The 15408-nt window shown below is 40.7% G+C and overlaps 1 protein-coding gene across 4 annotated transcripts in view; it reads left to right on the forward strand.

Moving 5' to 3' along the window:
* The window catches only part of Ryr3 (ryanodine receptor 3), a 565647-nt gene that overhangs the window by 356359 nt on the left and 193880 nt on the right, over positions 1–15408 (forward strand). For all 4 annotated transcript variants that reach the window (XM_087207455.1, XM_087207452.1, XM_087207454.1 and 1 more), the window contains exons 35-38: positions 1496–2291; positions 4162–4362; positions 12921–13023; positions 13797–13934. In XM_087207455.1, the coding sequence (XP_087063581.1) occupies positions 1496–2291; positions 4162–4362; positions 12921–13023; positions 13797–13934 (1238 nt within the window). The remainder of the gene's footprint in view (positions 1–1495; positions 2292–4161; positions 4363–12920; positions 13024–13796; positions 13935–15408) is intronic.

Genomic DNA, 15408 nt, shown 5'->3' on the forward strand with positions numbered 1-15408 from the left:
CCAGAACCAACACTTTCTGGCTGCATGTCTATGGGTATGTTGCCCATGCACTCCAAACCTGTCTCCTCTGCCAGGCTGTGAGAGAAGGGCCCACCTGAAGTGTTGCTGGGAGAAGATAAAATGAGATTGGGTATGGGTATACAAAATCTGATATAGTTCCTAGACATAATGAGGATTAAATAAACTTTATTATTGTGGATGTTGTTATTCCTTGATCTCTTTGACTACAGAGTAGAGTGATATGGACAGTGGCAGTATACACTACCTCATAGCTGCCACTTAGACCTCTCTTGGATCATGGGCAGGACAGGCAAGTTCAGGGAAGGGGGAGGTCACCAGGCCCAGGATGAGGAGCAGGACAAAATGAAAGTCTAAGCAGATAGAGGCTGAACCTGAGACCCGAACAAACAAGCAAGCAACACACAGGCAGTCAGGAAGGAGCAAGTGAGCTGATTTGCTAGCTGGTCTCAGTAAGTAGTGTGTTAGTGTGTTTGAACTTGGACATTTTCAGACACTGTTTTTCCGTATGTTTTGTGGGTTTTGTTTTGCCGTGTAGATAGTATATATAATGGGCAAATGAGACCAAATTTTACAACATCTAGTCCCTAGATGTTAAAGAGGTGGCTAGTGAATGACAAAGTAACTAGTAAAGTTAGCACATTGTATACACTTCGTGTTGAAATTCATGGAAAAACTTGTCCTCTGTAAATGAATTTTGGATTCAGCCGTCTCTGGGCGTTACATATGCCTATCCTTTTCCACTGGGGTGAAGGCAGAAGAGAGGGAAGTGAGGAGGGAATGGCTCAGGGCCGGAATGGTCACATACAGATGCTAACCGCTGCTACAGTAGCAGTTTCATTGCAATTCTGTATGCATAGTGGCCAAGTTCTCATATGAAAAATCTAGTTCTAGATATTTAGCAGTGCTTGTTATATTTTAAAGTAGAATAACACTTTTTGTAAAATAGCTTTTAAAAATTGATAAGAAATACTGTGTTTGGAAGTAGAATCATTAAACTGCCCAGGGGAGGGTAAAATAGGTTTTTCTCCAGTGACAGTGAAGATAACACAGATGATGTGGATGGTAGATTGACAGAAGCCTCAGCTACATCTTCTGAGCAGCTTTTATATCTGGAAATGGAGGATCCACTTGAATCTACAAATAAGAAGACCAAGTCACCCACTCTCACACCTGAGTGTTTTTTTGTTGGGGGAAGTTGGAGTTTTCTGTAATTGAGAGAACTTTCATCTTTGGTAAGCCAGTGGATTTTAAGTTTTATAGGCTTTTGACAGCCTCGTAGTTAGATATGGTAGACTATCAGGAACTAGGATGTGGATTGCAGTCCATTAGAGAAGGTGCAGCAGAGACTCCTGCATCCTTCTACCCCTCCTGGTTTGGCAAGGCTGGTTGAAATCCCTGGGGATTCGGAGAGCAAGGCTAGGCTGAAGCCTGCTGCCCTCTCCTGTGGAGCGCCTAATTGTTTGTGCCCCCTCAGGTGTGTGGACATCCTGGAGCTCTGTGAGCAGGAAGACCTGATGCGGTTCCACTACCACACACTGAGGCTGTACAGTGCCGTGTGTGCCCTAGGAAACAGCCGGGTTGCCTATGCCCTGTGCAGCCACGTGGATCTCTCACAGCTCTTCTACACCATTGACAACAAGTACCTCCCGGGCCTCCTGCGCTCTGGTTTCTATGACCTGCTCATTAGCATCCACCTGGCCAATGCTAAGGAGCGGAAGCTGATGATGAAAAATGAGTACATTATCCCGATCACCGGCACCACCAGGAATATCCGCTTATACCCAGATGAGTCCAAGAGGCATGGGCTGCCTGGGGTGGGTCTGAGAACGTGTCTCAAGCCAGGCTTCAAGTTCTCTACCCCTTGCTTCGTTGTGACCGTTGAGGAGCACCAGAAGCAGAGCCCAGAGATCCCCTTGGAGATTCTCAAGACAAAGGCACTGAGCATGCTGAAGGAGGCAGTGCACTGTAGTGGGGCCCACATCCGAGACCCCGTGGGGGGGTCCGTGGAGTTCCAGTTTGTGCCTGTGCTGAAGCTCATTGGAACCCTGCTGATCATGGGTGTTTTTGATGATGATGATGTTCGCCAAATCCTGCTCCTGATTGATCCCTCTGTGTTTGGGGAGCACAGTGGGGAGACAGAGGAGAGAGCAGAAAAGGAGGAAGTAAACCAAGTGGAGGAAAAGGCAGTGGAAGCTGGGGAAAAGGCCAGCAAGGAGGCTCCAGTCAAAGGCTTGTTGCAGACCCGGCTACCTGAATCCGTCAAGCTGCAGGTAACTCCCAGCAGACAAGCTCATACCCTGGGAAAGGGCAGGAGGGAGAGGGCACACCTTGGTAGTGAGGAAGGACTGTGGGCACTGACTCCAACCTGCTGCCTAAAGAGTGCAGCTGAGATGTGCAGGAGGAGAGGTCTTGGCCAATGCTCATTTCTGACACGGAATGTTTCCCTCACCCTCCCCTAGCCAAAGTGAAAAAAAATAACCCTTTTCAACAAGGCACATGCTTTTGAAATGTTCTCTAGTGCCAGTGATGGGTTTGCACCTATCCCTTAGTCTTTGGAGCTCAAGTGTCTACTCGTAGGCTCTGCATCTAGAGAGAAGGGGGAGCCTTTGACTGCAGAGGGACTCAAGGAACTGGCTTAGAGGGTGACCCACCCCCATCTGCTCTCACTGGGTCTGTGCTCGTGCAGCCACACTGATATAGCCCTGCAAGCCCGACATTCGTGTAACTGCCACCTGAGCTACAGAGGACAGCCATGGAGCTGCCCCAGCATGATGTAGGAACTTGACACTGCTGAAAACATAGCTTTTTCAGAGGCCAGCTAACCTCAGTGATCGGCCAGGGATAGTTTTTCAAATGGGCTCAGGGAAAAGAGAAAGCTGAGCCGAGTAGAACAGTCTGTCCCAGTTCAGGGACCCTATGTCAGCCATGCCTGAAATTCAGACCCTGCTCCCTGGCTGCTTACTAGCTCTGTGAACTGGCCTGTTAATAACCAGCCAGACCCTTAGCTTTATTGTTTGTAAAATGTGGATGATATAATAAAATATTAGAATATATTTCATAAAGTAGAATATGAAATGTTTTATCATAAAATATAGCAAGGTAAACTACAGTAAAATCTCTCATCTAATGTGATGGGATTTGTAGGTGGTCAATCAAGACACTGCATGTAGAAGAGAAATTAAAAACTGCAAATATATATACCTTAGGCATTGTATTGAAACATAAATGTACCATTCTGATGTACAGCCAAGACTTTCATTTAGCATAAGTCTGCTGGCTGGCACATGAAGTTCTTTGTTGCATAGATGACAACTAGAAAACAGTATCTGTAATCACTAGTTTAAGAGGTTTTTTTAAGTAAAGTTCAGTTTAGAGGCACACTCATGTGCTCCATGATGATATTTCAGTAGCAGTGGATCCTATACGATGGTGGTCCCATGAAATCACCTCATCTAGTGATGTTGTAACCACTGAGTTTGTGTAAGTACACTGTGGGATTCACCCAAGGGTTCACCTCATGCTGGATTTCTCAAGATGTGCTCCTGTCATGGAGTGAGTCACGACTGACTGTAACTGGAAAACAACTTGAGTGCAACATGCTCGACTTTTTATTTCCCTCAACTTCTTACAGTGATCTGACACCCAGTTTTAGTATCTTTTTTAAAATAGCAACTTAAAAAGTTTTAAAGTACTTTTTATAGTAATAGTAATGCCACCAAAGAACTAATCACAAACAGTGCAGATCAGTGACAACAGTGAAAGATAGGGAGGACAAGAAACACCTCAATTCATCCTCCAGGACTGGAAGGCATCAGAAAGGAAGGCAGTTGTGCGGAGTACTCTGGGAAAACATTTTCTTAGAGATTTCATTTTTTTTCCTCCATAAGCAGTTGTACTCTGCCTCTAGGAAGCTCTTTTTCCTCTTATTCCCCTGTCCTAAGGGTAAATAGCTGGTCTCTGAATTCAGGCTGATTTGGATTCAAGTAATAGCTTTGTGGTTACTTACAGTGTGACACCACACAAGTTACTTCAGTTGTGTAAGTCTCAGTATCATAATCTGTAAAATGGGAGTGCTGGAGTCTTCATCAGTAAACATCAAGTGAGGCTAATTAGCATGTATACATATATACTTTTTTGCAGATGTGTGAGCTCCTTAGCTATCTCTGTGACTGTGAGCTGCAGCACCGAGTGGAGGCCATTGTGGCATTTGGTGACATTTATGTCTCCAAGCTGCAGGCAAATCAGAAGTTCCGCTACAATGAGCTCATGCAGGCCCTGAACATGTCTGCAGCCCTGACTGCCCGGAAGACCAAGGAGTTCCGCTCACCCCCACAGGAGCAGGTGAGAACCCCTTCCTGGACTGAGAACCTGAAACACACAGAGTGGGCTCATGTTATCTTTATGCTGTCTGGGGCAGCAGCAAGAGCTGAGAAGATTGTAAGATCCACCATGGCACAAGGAGACAGCCCTTGCCTGTGCAGATGATGACTAAGAATACGTGCCCAGTATCTTGGGTAGGGAAGGAACACTAGCTAAGCTAAGTGTAGGGCAAGGCTTTCTCTCTCCCCTCACCTTGTCCTACCTACCCTTTATCAGTGATTTTAAAGACCAGACCACTGTTGGGATTTACCTTTCACCTCAGCAGGAATCCACACTCAGAAGAATTCTTGCCATCCCTTCCAAAGTCCCTACCTCTCTATGAGTGACCCACAGAGTATGGTCAGTAGGCCCTGCCTTGAGGGTTGGTACACAGTCTTCCTCGTGCATGTCCAGACCCCCTCACCCAGTGGCCATGGCTCACTAACAAAGCCATCCCAGCCCAGGTAGCCTGGAAAATGGGATACGACGAATGAGTCATGCTTTGCAATGTGTTGTATTAATTCTTTGCAGCACTCCACCTGTAGCTAGCCTTACCCAGATGGGAAGGCTTCTGTGAGAATAGTCAAAATGCTGGTAAGAAACTTCTAAATGAGGGAGGGACATGTTTAAGAATAATAGTTTCCATGCATCTCACTTCTCAGCACGGCTCTTATAACCTGCAGGCTGGTTGGACACTGCTCCTGAAGTGTTCAAAAGAGAAGACAGATCTTTCAATGAAGAAATTAATTTTCTGTCTCTGAAAAAAGATCTTTGGATATTATATATATTTAATGTCTTCTATTCATAAATTGTTGTCAGTATAATTACCACTATTTTGTTAATGGTGCAACTACAGCTTCATCCAATTACTTTTCCAACCTATTTTATAGAACATAGATATTTATATTGGCTTATAAATGAACCACATATCTTGGCTTTTAAAAGACTCACTGGAATGATACTGGCCTTGCTAAAGAGAAGGCAAAGCTCATTGCCCTCTCCTGTGCAAAATTAGAAGACCCTTTGGATTCATTAGAATGGATCGTTGTGCTGTTTCCCCTGTCACCTCCCAGGAATGACTCTTGCAGAATTTGCAGATGTGACCAGTTGCTCTTAGGCTGGCAGTGGGCATGAGTGTTCCCCATGTCACTAGGCAAATGCTGGCTTATGTGTTTAGGAATAATGGGAAGGGGAAAGACATGGTGATTACAATCGCAGTGTTGACTTCAGACTGCAGAGCTCCGAATTCCCTCACTGTGTGGTCTTGGACACGTGACCACTCTATGTCTGGTTTCTCAGCTCAATATGTAGGTAATGTTTGTACCTCCCTCCCAGGGTCCCTGTGAGAACCCATGAGATAATTTATTTAGATTGCTTAGCATGATGCCTGCTGTAGAATAAGCCCTCTGTAGGTACTCCCTGGACTACCATGTTTTAATGTTCAAAGTATTTGCATCTGCTTCATGCCTTGCTCTGGGACCTTTGGTCAGTGGTCAGTGAGTGCAGTCTACACATTTTTCTGGCATCTCTTTATCCCAGCCGGCACCAGAGTTATCCATCCAACCCTGTCCTCATGGGCCTGGCTCCTGGCAGGACAGTGTGAGCTCTCACTGTTCATTTTCCCTTTCTGGCCCCAGACCTGCTCTCTACTCACTCCAAATCCCTATCACCTCCTACCCGAGGCTTCTAAACAGTCCTCTGACACAACATTCTGTAAGTAGGTAACTCGAGTTCTTCCCTTAGACTAGTGATTCTTGAGTGGAACCACTTGGAGGGCTTAATAAAACAGGGTCTCTAATTCATCAGTCTAGAGTGAGGCCCAGGAATTTGCCTTTTTAGCTAGATTTCTGGTAATGCTGATGTTGCTGGTCTAAGAATAAAATGAACACTGACTGCTAAGAACCTCAGCTGTCCCATCTGCCACCCCTCCCAGAGGAGTTGCCTCTAGAGGGAACCAAGCCAGACAGTTCTCAGTGTAAGAAAGCATTTAATGTTGTTGAAGGACATCGCAGATTTAGACCAATTTCAGAGATCAGCAACACAGAATCACTTTAAAAAATAGTATGCATGGAAATTAGAGGTTTTTTCCAGGAGAGATTTTTATGAAAACAGTTTTGGTAGTAGTATATGTTTGTTTTACATAGTCACATTCATTTGGGGAACTGGTACATATCCTTATTATAGCTTGCTCATTTTACTCTCCTTCCCTTGGCCCCTGTTCCTGCTCTCCCTCCTTCCCCAGATCCCTTTCCCATCTGCATAGGGTCTATCTCCCTATTTCCTACCATCTCTTTTATTTTGTTCTTTTAATTATTTATATTTGGGGTCTTTCATATTAGAGAAACCATGTGATATTTAACCTGTGCCTCATTTATTTCACTTGTATTATGGTCTTATGGTGTCAAGATCCACCTATTTTCCTATATAATGACTCAAATTTACCCTTTGTGGCTAGGTGGTACTCCAATATGTGTATATACCACAGTTTCCTTATTCTTTCATCTGCTGAAGAACATACAGGCCTCTTCCGTGATTTAGCACTTGTGAGTTTTGCTATGAACACAAGTATGTATATATCACTGTAATATGATGTCTTTAACTGTTTGGAGAAGATACCTAGAAGGGAAAATAGCTGGGTCAAATGGAATTTCTATTTTTCACTTTTTGAAGAATTTTCCATACTGATTTACATAATGGTCATCCTTGTTTACATTCCCACCAACAGTGTAGAAGGGTTCCTTTTTCCCCAAAACCTTGCCAGCATTTGTTGTTTTTTGAGTCCTTGACAATAGCCATTCTTACTGGAATAAGGTAGAATCTCAGTGTTGTTTTGACTTGCATTCCTTTAATGACCAAGGGTGCTGAACATTTTTTTCAGATACTTCACTGGACATTTGTACTTGGTAATATTCTTCCACACTCTTTGAAGAGAAAATAAAGGTTTTGGTTCCAATATCCAGAGATTCAGAGTATGAAAAAATCCTTGAGAGATGTATCTAAGTGCAAAAGAAGATAAAACCAAGATTGGTCCCATGGTTGTTGACTAAGCTAGCATAGTCAGCTAGCTTTTCACTTCCATAGGGCTTCGTTAGAGGTGGGAGCTACAGAAGAAAATTCTGCTGTTTATCTCTCCCTCCTTCATCTTCACACCCTGCAGGCAGGGGGCTGCTGCTTCCAGCGTGTTTCACCAAAGGAAAGATGGTTGTTGTTTTTTTTTTCAAAGACGTTATTTCCATTTTTTCCATTTCTCATCATTTTTCCTTTCCCTTCTTTCCTTTCCCCCGCCCCTCCCACTACCCCTACCCCTTTGGACCTTTTCTTCCTATTTTGCATTATCGATTATTCATTCTAATCATTGGTACATTTTAGGTATACAGTATAATGACATTCATCATTGGAAATTTGCACCTTTACATAGTCTCTCTTGGTTCTTATTTTTCACCCTTGCCCGGCCCTCCCTTCAACCCCTCCATTCCTCCCTATTTACAAAGATTTTGTTCCTATTTTTCCATTTTCTCATATTAATCCCATTCCCTTCTATCCTTTCCCCTAGCCCTCCCACTTCCTTCCCCTTTGCCCCTTTTCTTCCTATTTCACATTACCTATTATACATTTAGTCCTTATTTACACTTTCAGTTTCTCACACCAGAGAAACTATTCGGAATTTATTCATGTGTGTCCTATTTATTTCACTTAAAAGTATCACCTCAATGTGCATACACTTAGCTATAAATGTCTCTAATTTCTCATTTTTTATGGCTGAGTAGTACTCCATTTTATAAAAGCACCACATTTTCTTTATCCAGTCTCCAGTTGATGGGCATTTGGGCTATTTCCAAGTTTTAGCTATCACAAACTGTGCTTCTATGAACATGGATACACATATATCGCTGTGGTATGATTCTTTTAATTCTTTGGGGAAGATCTCAGCAGTGGAATAGCAGGGTCAAATGGGACTTCCAGTCCTAGTTCTTTGAGGTATCTCCATACTGATTTCCACAGTGCTTGCACCAGTCTACACTCCCACCAGCAGTGGAGCAGGGTTCCTCTTTCCCCACAGCCCCGCCAGCATTTGTTTTTGGTTGATTTCATGATAGCAGCCATTCTTTCTGGAGTGAAGTGGAATCTCAGCGTTGTTTTCGTTTGCATCTCTCGAATGACCAGTGATGTTGAACATTTTTTTCATGTATTTATTTGCTATTTCTACTTCTTTGTCTGAGAAATGTCTGTTCATTTCAGATGCCCATTTTCGGATTGGGTCTTTAAATTTGGGAGGTCTGATCTTTTTAAGTTCTTTATAGATTCGAGATAGTAGACCTTTGTCTGAGGAAGAACAGGTGAAGATTTTTTCCCACATTGTGGATTGTCTCTTCACACTGCTGGTGGTTTTTCTTGCTGTGCAGAAGCCTTTAAATAAGAAGAGATCCCACTTGTTGATTGTTTGTACTAGTTCACAGGCAACTGAGGTTTTGTTCATAAAATCTTTTCCTACACCGATGTCTTCAAGGGTTCTACCTAACCTCTGTTCCAACTGGTTCAGAGTTTCTATTTTAATATTTAGATCTTGAATCCATTTTGATTTTAGTTTAGTGCATGATGAGAGATACAGGTCTAGTTTTAATCTTTGGCAAGTTGAAGCTCAGTTTTTCCAGCACCATTTATTAAAGAGGCTATCTTTCCTCCAGTGAGGGTGTTTGGCTCCTTTATTGAAGATGAGATGGCTGAGTGTGTCTGGCGTTGTTTCTGCATCTTCTGATCTGTTCCACTGGTCCTCAAGTCTGTTTCTTTGCCAGTACCAAGCTGTTTTTATCACAGTAGCTTTGTAGTAGAGTTGCAGGTTGGGGATTGTGATACCCCCTGCCATGTCTCTGTTACCTAGAATTGCTTTTGCTATTCTGGGTCTCTTCTTCTTCCAAATGAATTTTTGGATTGTTTTCTCAAGGTCTATGAAGTATGCTGCTGGAATCTCAATTGGAATTGCATTAAATCTATATAGCAGTTTTGGAAGTATGGCCATTTTCACTACATTAATCCTTCCTACCCAGGAGCAGGGGATGTCTGTCCATTTTCTGATATCATCTTCAATCTCTCTTTTCAGAGTGCCATAGTTTTCAGAGAAGAGGTCTTTGATTTCTTTTGTTAGGTTGATTCCTAGGTGTTTCAGTATTTTGGATGCTATTGTGAAAGGAATTATTTGCCCTATTTCTCTCTCAGTCTGTCATTTGTGTAGAGGAAAGCTATTGATTTTTGTGTGTTGACCTTGTAACCAGCTACTTGACTGAATTTGGTTATTAAGTCTAGAAGACTTTTGGTGGAGTTCTTGGGGTCTTCTATATAGAGTATCATGTCATCTGCAAATAATGATAATTTGACTTCTTCATTACCTATCTTTATTCACCAAAGGAAAGATCTTTCAGAAAAGAAATTAGTTCTGTGACTCTGAAACCAGATCTTAATATCTTACATTTACTTAAAAAACAACTTACATGTTATTGATTTAATTAACATAATTTAACATCCTGGGAAAAGCACAAAAATGACTTTCCAACCTATTTAAGGGATATTATTTTATTACAAAACCTCTATCCACTTCCAAAAAATGATTGCAGAAGAAGCTTTGAACAAGATTCTTCCTAATAATGTTAAATAAAATTCAAAGTTTGTTAAGAGGTTGCAGATTTTAACAGATGGAGAAAATACCTCTTTGCCTGATGTAGGATTATCATGGCTGAAAAAAGCAGAAAGGACAAGATTGCCTCTACTTAATTTCTGAAATCCCTCCAGATGCTCACCAACCTAGGGTTGTTGTCATTGTGGGAAGAGCTCAATGTCTGGGAAACTAGATGAGAAATAAATAGCAGCTTAGCTTTCACTAATCTCTGATAGCAGCAAAACAAGTACCTACCTTTGTCACTAACAGGAATTGCACATCTTTTTATGTCACATTACAGTGGTTACAATATTTAGAATTATCACTTACACTCATCACTCCTTCAAGATGACAGTGATTAACCAGGCGTGATGGCACATGCCTACATTCCCAGCACTTTGGGAGGCTGAGGCAGGAGTATCCCAAATTGAAGCCCAGCCTGGGCAATTTAGTGACTCATCAATGCAGTCTCAAATTTAAAAAATTAAAAGGGGTGGAGAACATAGCTCAGTGCAGAGGCTTTAGGTTCAATCCCCACTACCACCAAAAAAAAAAAAAAAATTACAGCAGCCACTAGCTCTCTTTATCTGGGTTAATAAAGAAGCTTTACTAATCCTAATTTCAGAAGAAATAATACCAAGAGTAACAAATGGGATCAGCTCATATTAAAAAGCTTCTGCCCAGCAAAGCAAACAACCAACATAATGAAAAGACAACCTACAGAATGAGAAAAAAGACTTTGTCAGCTATTCTTCAGAGGACTGATATCTAGAATATATAAAGAACTTAGAAAGATTAGCCCCCCCAAAAAATAAAAGACCAATCAAAAAATGGGCAAGTGAAATGAACAGACATTCCTCAGAAGAAGTACAAATGGCCAATAAATACTTGAAAAAATGTTCAGCACTACAAGCATTAGAGAAATGTGAATTAAAACAACACTGAGATTCCATTTTATGCCAGGAAGAATGGACCATCAAGAAATCAAGTAATAACAACTACTGGTGAGGGTGTGGGACAAAGGAGCCCTTCTAAGTTGGAGGTGAGTGTAAACTAGTACAGCCACTGTGGAAATCAGTGTGGAGATTCCTCAGAAATTGAAAATTAGAAATTCCATTCACAAGTTATTCCCCTTCTAGGTAGTATCTTCCCAAAAGAATTAAACACATCATATTACAATGATACATGCATACCCATGTTTATTAGCAGCACAATTCGTAACAGCAAAATCTTGCAAGTAGCCTAAATGTCCATTAACAAACGAAAGGAGGAAAATGTCATATTTACACACAGTGGATTGCTACTCTGCCATAATGTCAAATGAAATAAGTCAGACCCACAAGCTTAAATATCACATGGTTTCTCTTATATAAGAACCCTCAATATAAATAAAGAGCAGGATAAAAGATAGTAGAAAGGAGGAAGGTAGATCTTTTGCAGATGGGAAGGGAATTAAGAGATAAGGAGAGGGAAAGGAAAGAAATGGGATAAAAAAAGAACTAAGATATGTTATGTACAAATACCACTTCCCCATGAGGAATGTGATCATTAGTACAAGTGTACTAAAATTGGAAAAAAAGTATTACTTCAGTTTTATATCACAGGTTTGTTTTTTATGATTTTGACAAGGGGATTTCAGTATTGCTTTCTTTGGATTCTTGCATGTCTTATTTTATTAAAATATGAACCTAAGAAGCAACCCATGGATTTTAACACACTCTCAGAGGCACAAAAACAGTTAAGAATCCTTGAGACAAAACTGTAAAGGAAAAGCATGACAGACTGACTGCAGAACATAAACCTGCATGTAAAAGCAAAAACAAAAACCCTGTGAACACAATTAAAGGCTCACTAAAAACTAGGAAATATATTTATAGCATATATTACAAAGAGTTAAGAATCTAGAAGTGTCCAAAGCACTCATCATTTTTAAAAAAGATAAGTACCCAATAAAATGGAAGAAAAACATGAATAGAAAACTTGTAAAATTGGTCTTTGTGTGTGGAAAAACAAAGTTCATCCTTACCAACTAAATGCAAATTGAAGCAACAGGGACATGATATTTTTCCCACATTAAATTGGAAAATGTTTGAAAATGTATTAACTCACATTATTATAATGGAAATGGCAAAGTAATACACACTCTTGTATAAATTTGGTAGTAAGGCAAATTCTTGTGAGCTTTCTGGAGAGTAATTTGGCAGTGCATATCAAAAGGCACTAAAATGTAGAAACCTGTTGCTCTAGTCATTTTGCTTCTAGGACCGCACCCTAAGAAAATGATCAAATATTTGATCAAAAATTATAGGAAAGAAAGTTCAGAGCAAATTTAGTTATAAGGACAAAAATTGTAAATTACTAAAATATAACAATTGATTTTTATAAATATATATCAATATAAATATATGTGTATATTATAATGTAAATTATATGTAATGTATTGTAAATATAAATATATTTATTATATGTAAATATATAAATTATCCTTAGAATAAAATGCAGTGTATCTATTAAAATCACATTAAGAAAATGTTCAAGGTAAAATAAATAGAAAATGTAGTTTTAAAAAACGTATAGCTACAGTGTGATCCCAATCTATGTGGATATACAGAAAGTCTGAAAGATACTAACTAAAATATTAACAGTGCTTATCTATGGCTGGTGGGGTCACAGCAAATTTTCTTCCTTGATATTCTCCAAATTTTGTGTAATTAATAACCTCTTTATATCAGAAAAAAATGTGAAAGCTATTTTAAATAAAGGCCATGTTACCTCAAAAAAAAGCTAGTTAAGATTTTGCAAAGAATGTTAGGCATGGGTCTAAGATGAGATCTGCATTTCCTTGGCTGCCGTTGAGAACCAAGGAACCATTCTTCTTTTGCCTTCTCAGATCAACATGCTTCTCAACTTTCAACTGGGAGAGAACTGCCCCTGCCCAGAGGAGATCCGGGAGGAGCTGTATGACTTCCACGAGGACCTTCTCATTCACTGCGGTGAGCTGTTGAGACACAGTCCGTTCCCGATTCCTTCCTTAGGAAGCCAGTGGAGAGTTTGGAAAGTGACATTACCATACCCAATGTTGAAGGAGTGGCTCTACCCAAACCATAAGAGTCAGGGAAGCTACAGAGATAAGCCCGGCAGAGTATGTGACTGAAATTCCTTCTGCATGGAAGAGCTTTGTAAAGATAGAGGGAACAGGTCCCTGCAGAAAGAAGGAAACGAACTGATCCTTACATATACATCTCACCCAGTCTACTTAACATGATGTGGGGAGGGGACTCTGCTCCCACATGTTAGCACTTACAAAGTATGTGAAGAGGGAGCAGTAACGTCTGTCCTTAAAGATGCTAAGCCAGCAATCCCCACGTTGATATATATCTGCTGGCTTATATCTGCTGATATATATAGATATAGAGAGATATAGATATAGATCTCTACATCTGGGTGAACTGAGTGATCTATGGGAAATTGCTGAGCTTTTCATTGAAAATAACACAAAGTTAAACTCTTTCTAGATACCTTAGAACCCGTTTTGAGTACGAGTTAGAAAAAGCAAAGTTTGAGGATTACAATTACTTCATGTTCTGATACACAGGAAATTGTCTTAAAAAAAAAAAACTTCCAAAAAGTATAATGTAAGTAAATATTCATAGGAGGGCTTTTTAGAGATTTCCAGAAAGATGGGGAGCAGAGCTTCTACGTTTTTCCTAACGCTTGGGGAGTTTTGTGTACTGTTTGAGTTTTCACTCTGTCACTGGCTTGCTAGGGGTTCCCTTGGAGGAACAGGAGGAAGAGGAGGAGGACACCTCTTGGACAGGAAAGCTGCGTGCCTTGGTGCACAAAATCAAAGGCCCACCCAAGCCAGAGAAGGAGCAACCAGCAGAGGAAGAGGAGAGATGCCCTGGTAAGTGACCTGCCCTTCAATCACAGCACACCCAGCTCTGGATTCTCCTAAGATAACTAAGGTAATTGACTCTGATAAATGCTGTGAGAGATACATGAACCACCTAACTTCCAAAGAACCTTCTGGGTATTATGTTATTATTTATGGTGATTGTGGTTATGTTTTGGGGACTCCATCTTTCCTCTGAAGGAGGTAACTCAGCACTTCTGAAACGTAAGGAATCACTTGTTTGGTGTGGATTCCTGTCCGTTCACGAGAAATGCCTGCAAACAGATTTTGGATTTTGTTTTCAGGTATTTGGTTTGGTTTGGTTTGGTTTTTGAAACAGGGCCTCACTGTGTTTTCTAGAATGGTCTGCAATTTCAGACATGTATCAGGTACCTAATCTGTTCTTTCTTTTATGTTTCCACAGCCTTCCTCTTTTAACCATTGTCATTTTCTGTCACTTCTGTTTGTGATTCCTTAGCATGGAAAATTGTCCTAATAAAGAAATAAAATAATACTAAAAGAGACAGTGTAAAGGAAATAGGAGGTAGCTTTGTTGACTGTGATACTGGTATTGGAGCATCCTAGGAGACTTCCACCTGCTATTTTTCAACAATGCCTAGTTTTGTCTAAATTCATTTTTCTAATCTTTACATTACAGGTAACTCCTACCATTCTGCCCCATGTTGAAACAAGGTTGTAATTTGTCCTATAGGCAGTGGACTGACTCTAAACCATTAACCTTTCAAGAGGAAGATTGTCTGAATGTTATATGTAATCACTCCGCTCTTCGCTATAGATTCAGCAGATTTATCATCTGTCTAAAGAAGAAGGGATTTCCCAAGTTTAATATAGTTGCCTTTTATCTTGTTCCCTGTTCCTATCCATCCTGGAATACACTTCCAAATCATAGACTAGAGCAATAGACTGTCAAGATATGATCAGTGTGTCTGAAAACACTACTTTGGGGGTTCATACATCTTATGGCCCTCTGTATTGACCTTTCATCTTTGTCAGAATATCTCTGAAGGAAACAAACCCTCACCATTTATCAGAAGAGCATTGCAGCCTCTGGATGAGTGTGTAGGGAACTTGGCACTGGCCACTGTTTATCAGTCACAGTCACCTTGGAAAGGGTGGGTCTTTGCTGAGGACATGCCAGCAGGATTCTAAAGCCACAGAAAAGTGAGTGGAGACTCCTCTTGTGATTGCTGATAAAGCAGAACTGAAAATAACTAGATTGACCCATATCACTCCTATATTACCTGAGAGTCTGGGTTTTTTTGTTTTGTTTTTTCCCCATTAAGTTTATTGGTACATTTTAGGTATAAAATACAGTTACATTCATCATTGGGATCTTGTACCTTTACATGAGTATCTTGGTTCTTAATTTTTTCCCCTTCCCTTGCCCTCCCTTCACCCCCTCCACCCTTCCCTATTTGCAAAGAACTTGTTTCCATTTTTTTCCTCTTCTCATATTTTTTCCTTT

This window comes from Heterocephalus glaber, unplaced genomic scaffold (assembly GCF_053883595.1).
Source record: "Heterocephalus glaber isolate CG9 unplaced genomic scaffold, H.glaber_assembly_v1.0 deba00000809, whole genome shotgun sequence".
Taxonomy (NCBI): Eukaryota; Metazoa; Chordata; class Mammalia; order Rodentia; family Bathyergidae; genus Heterocephalus; species Heterocephalus glaber.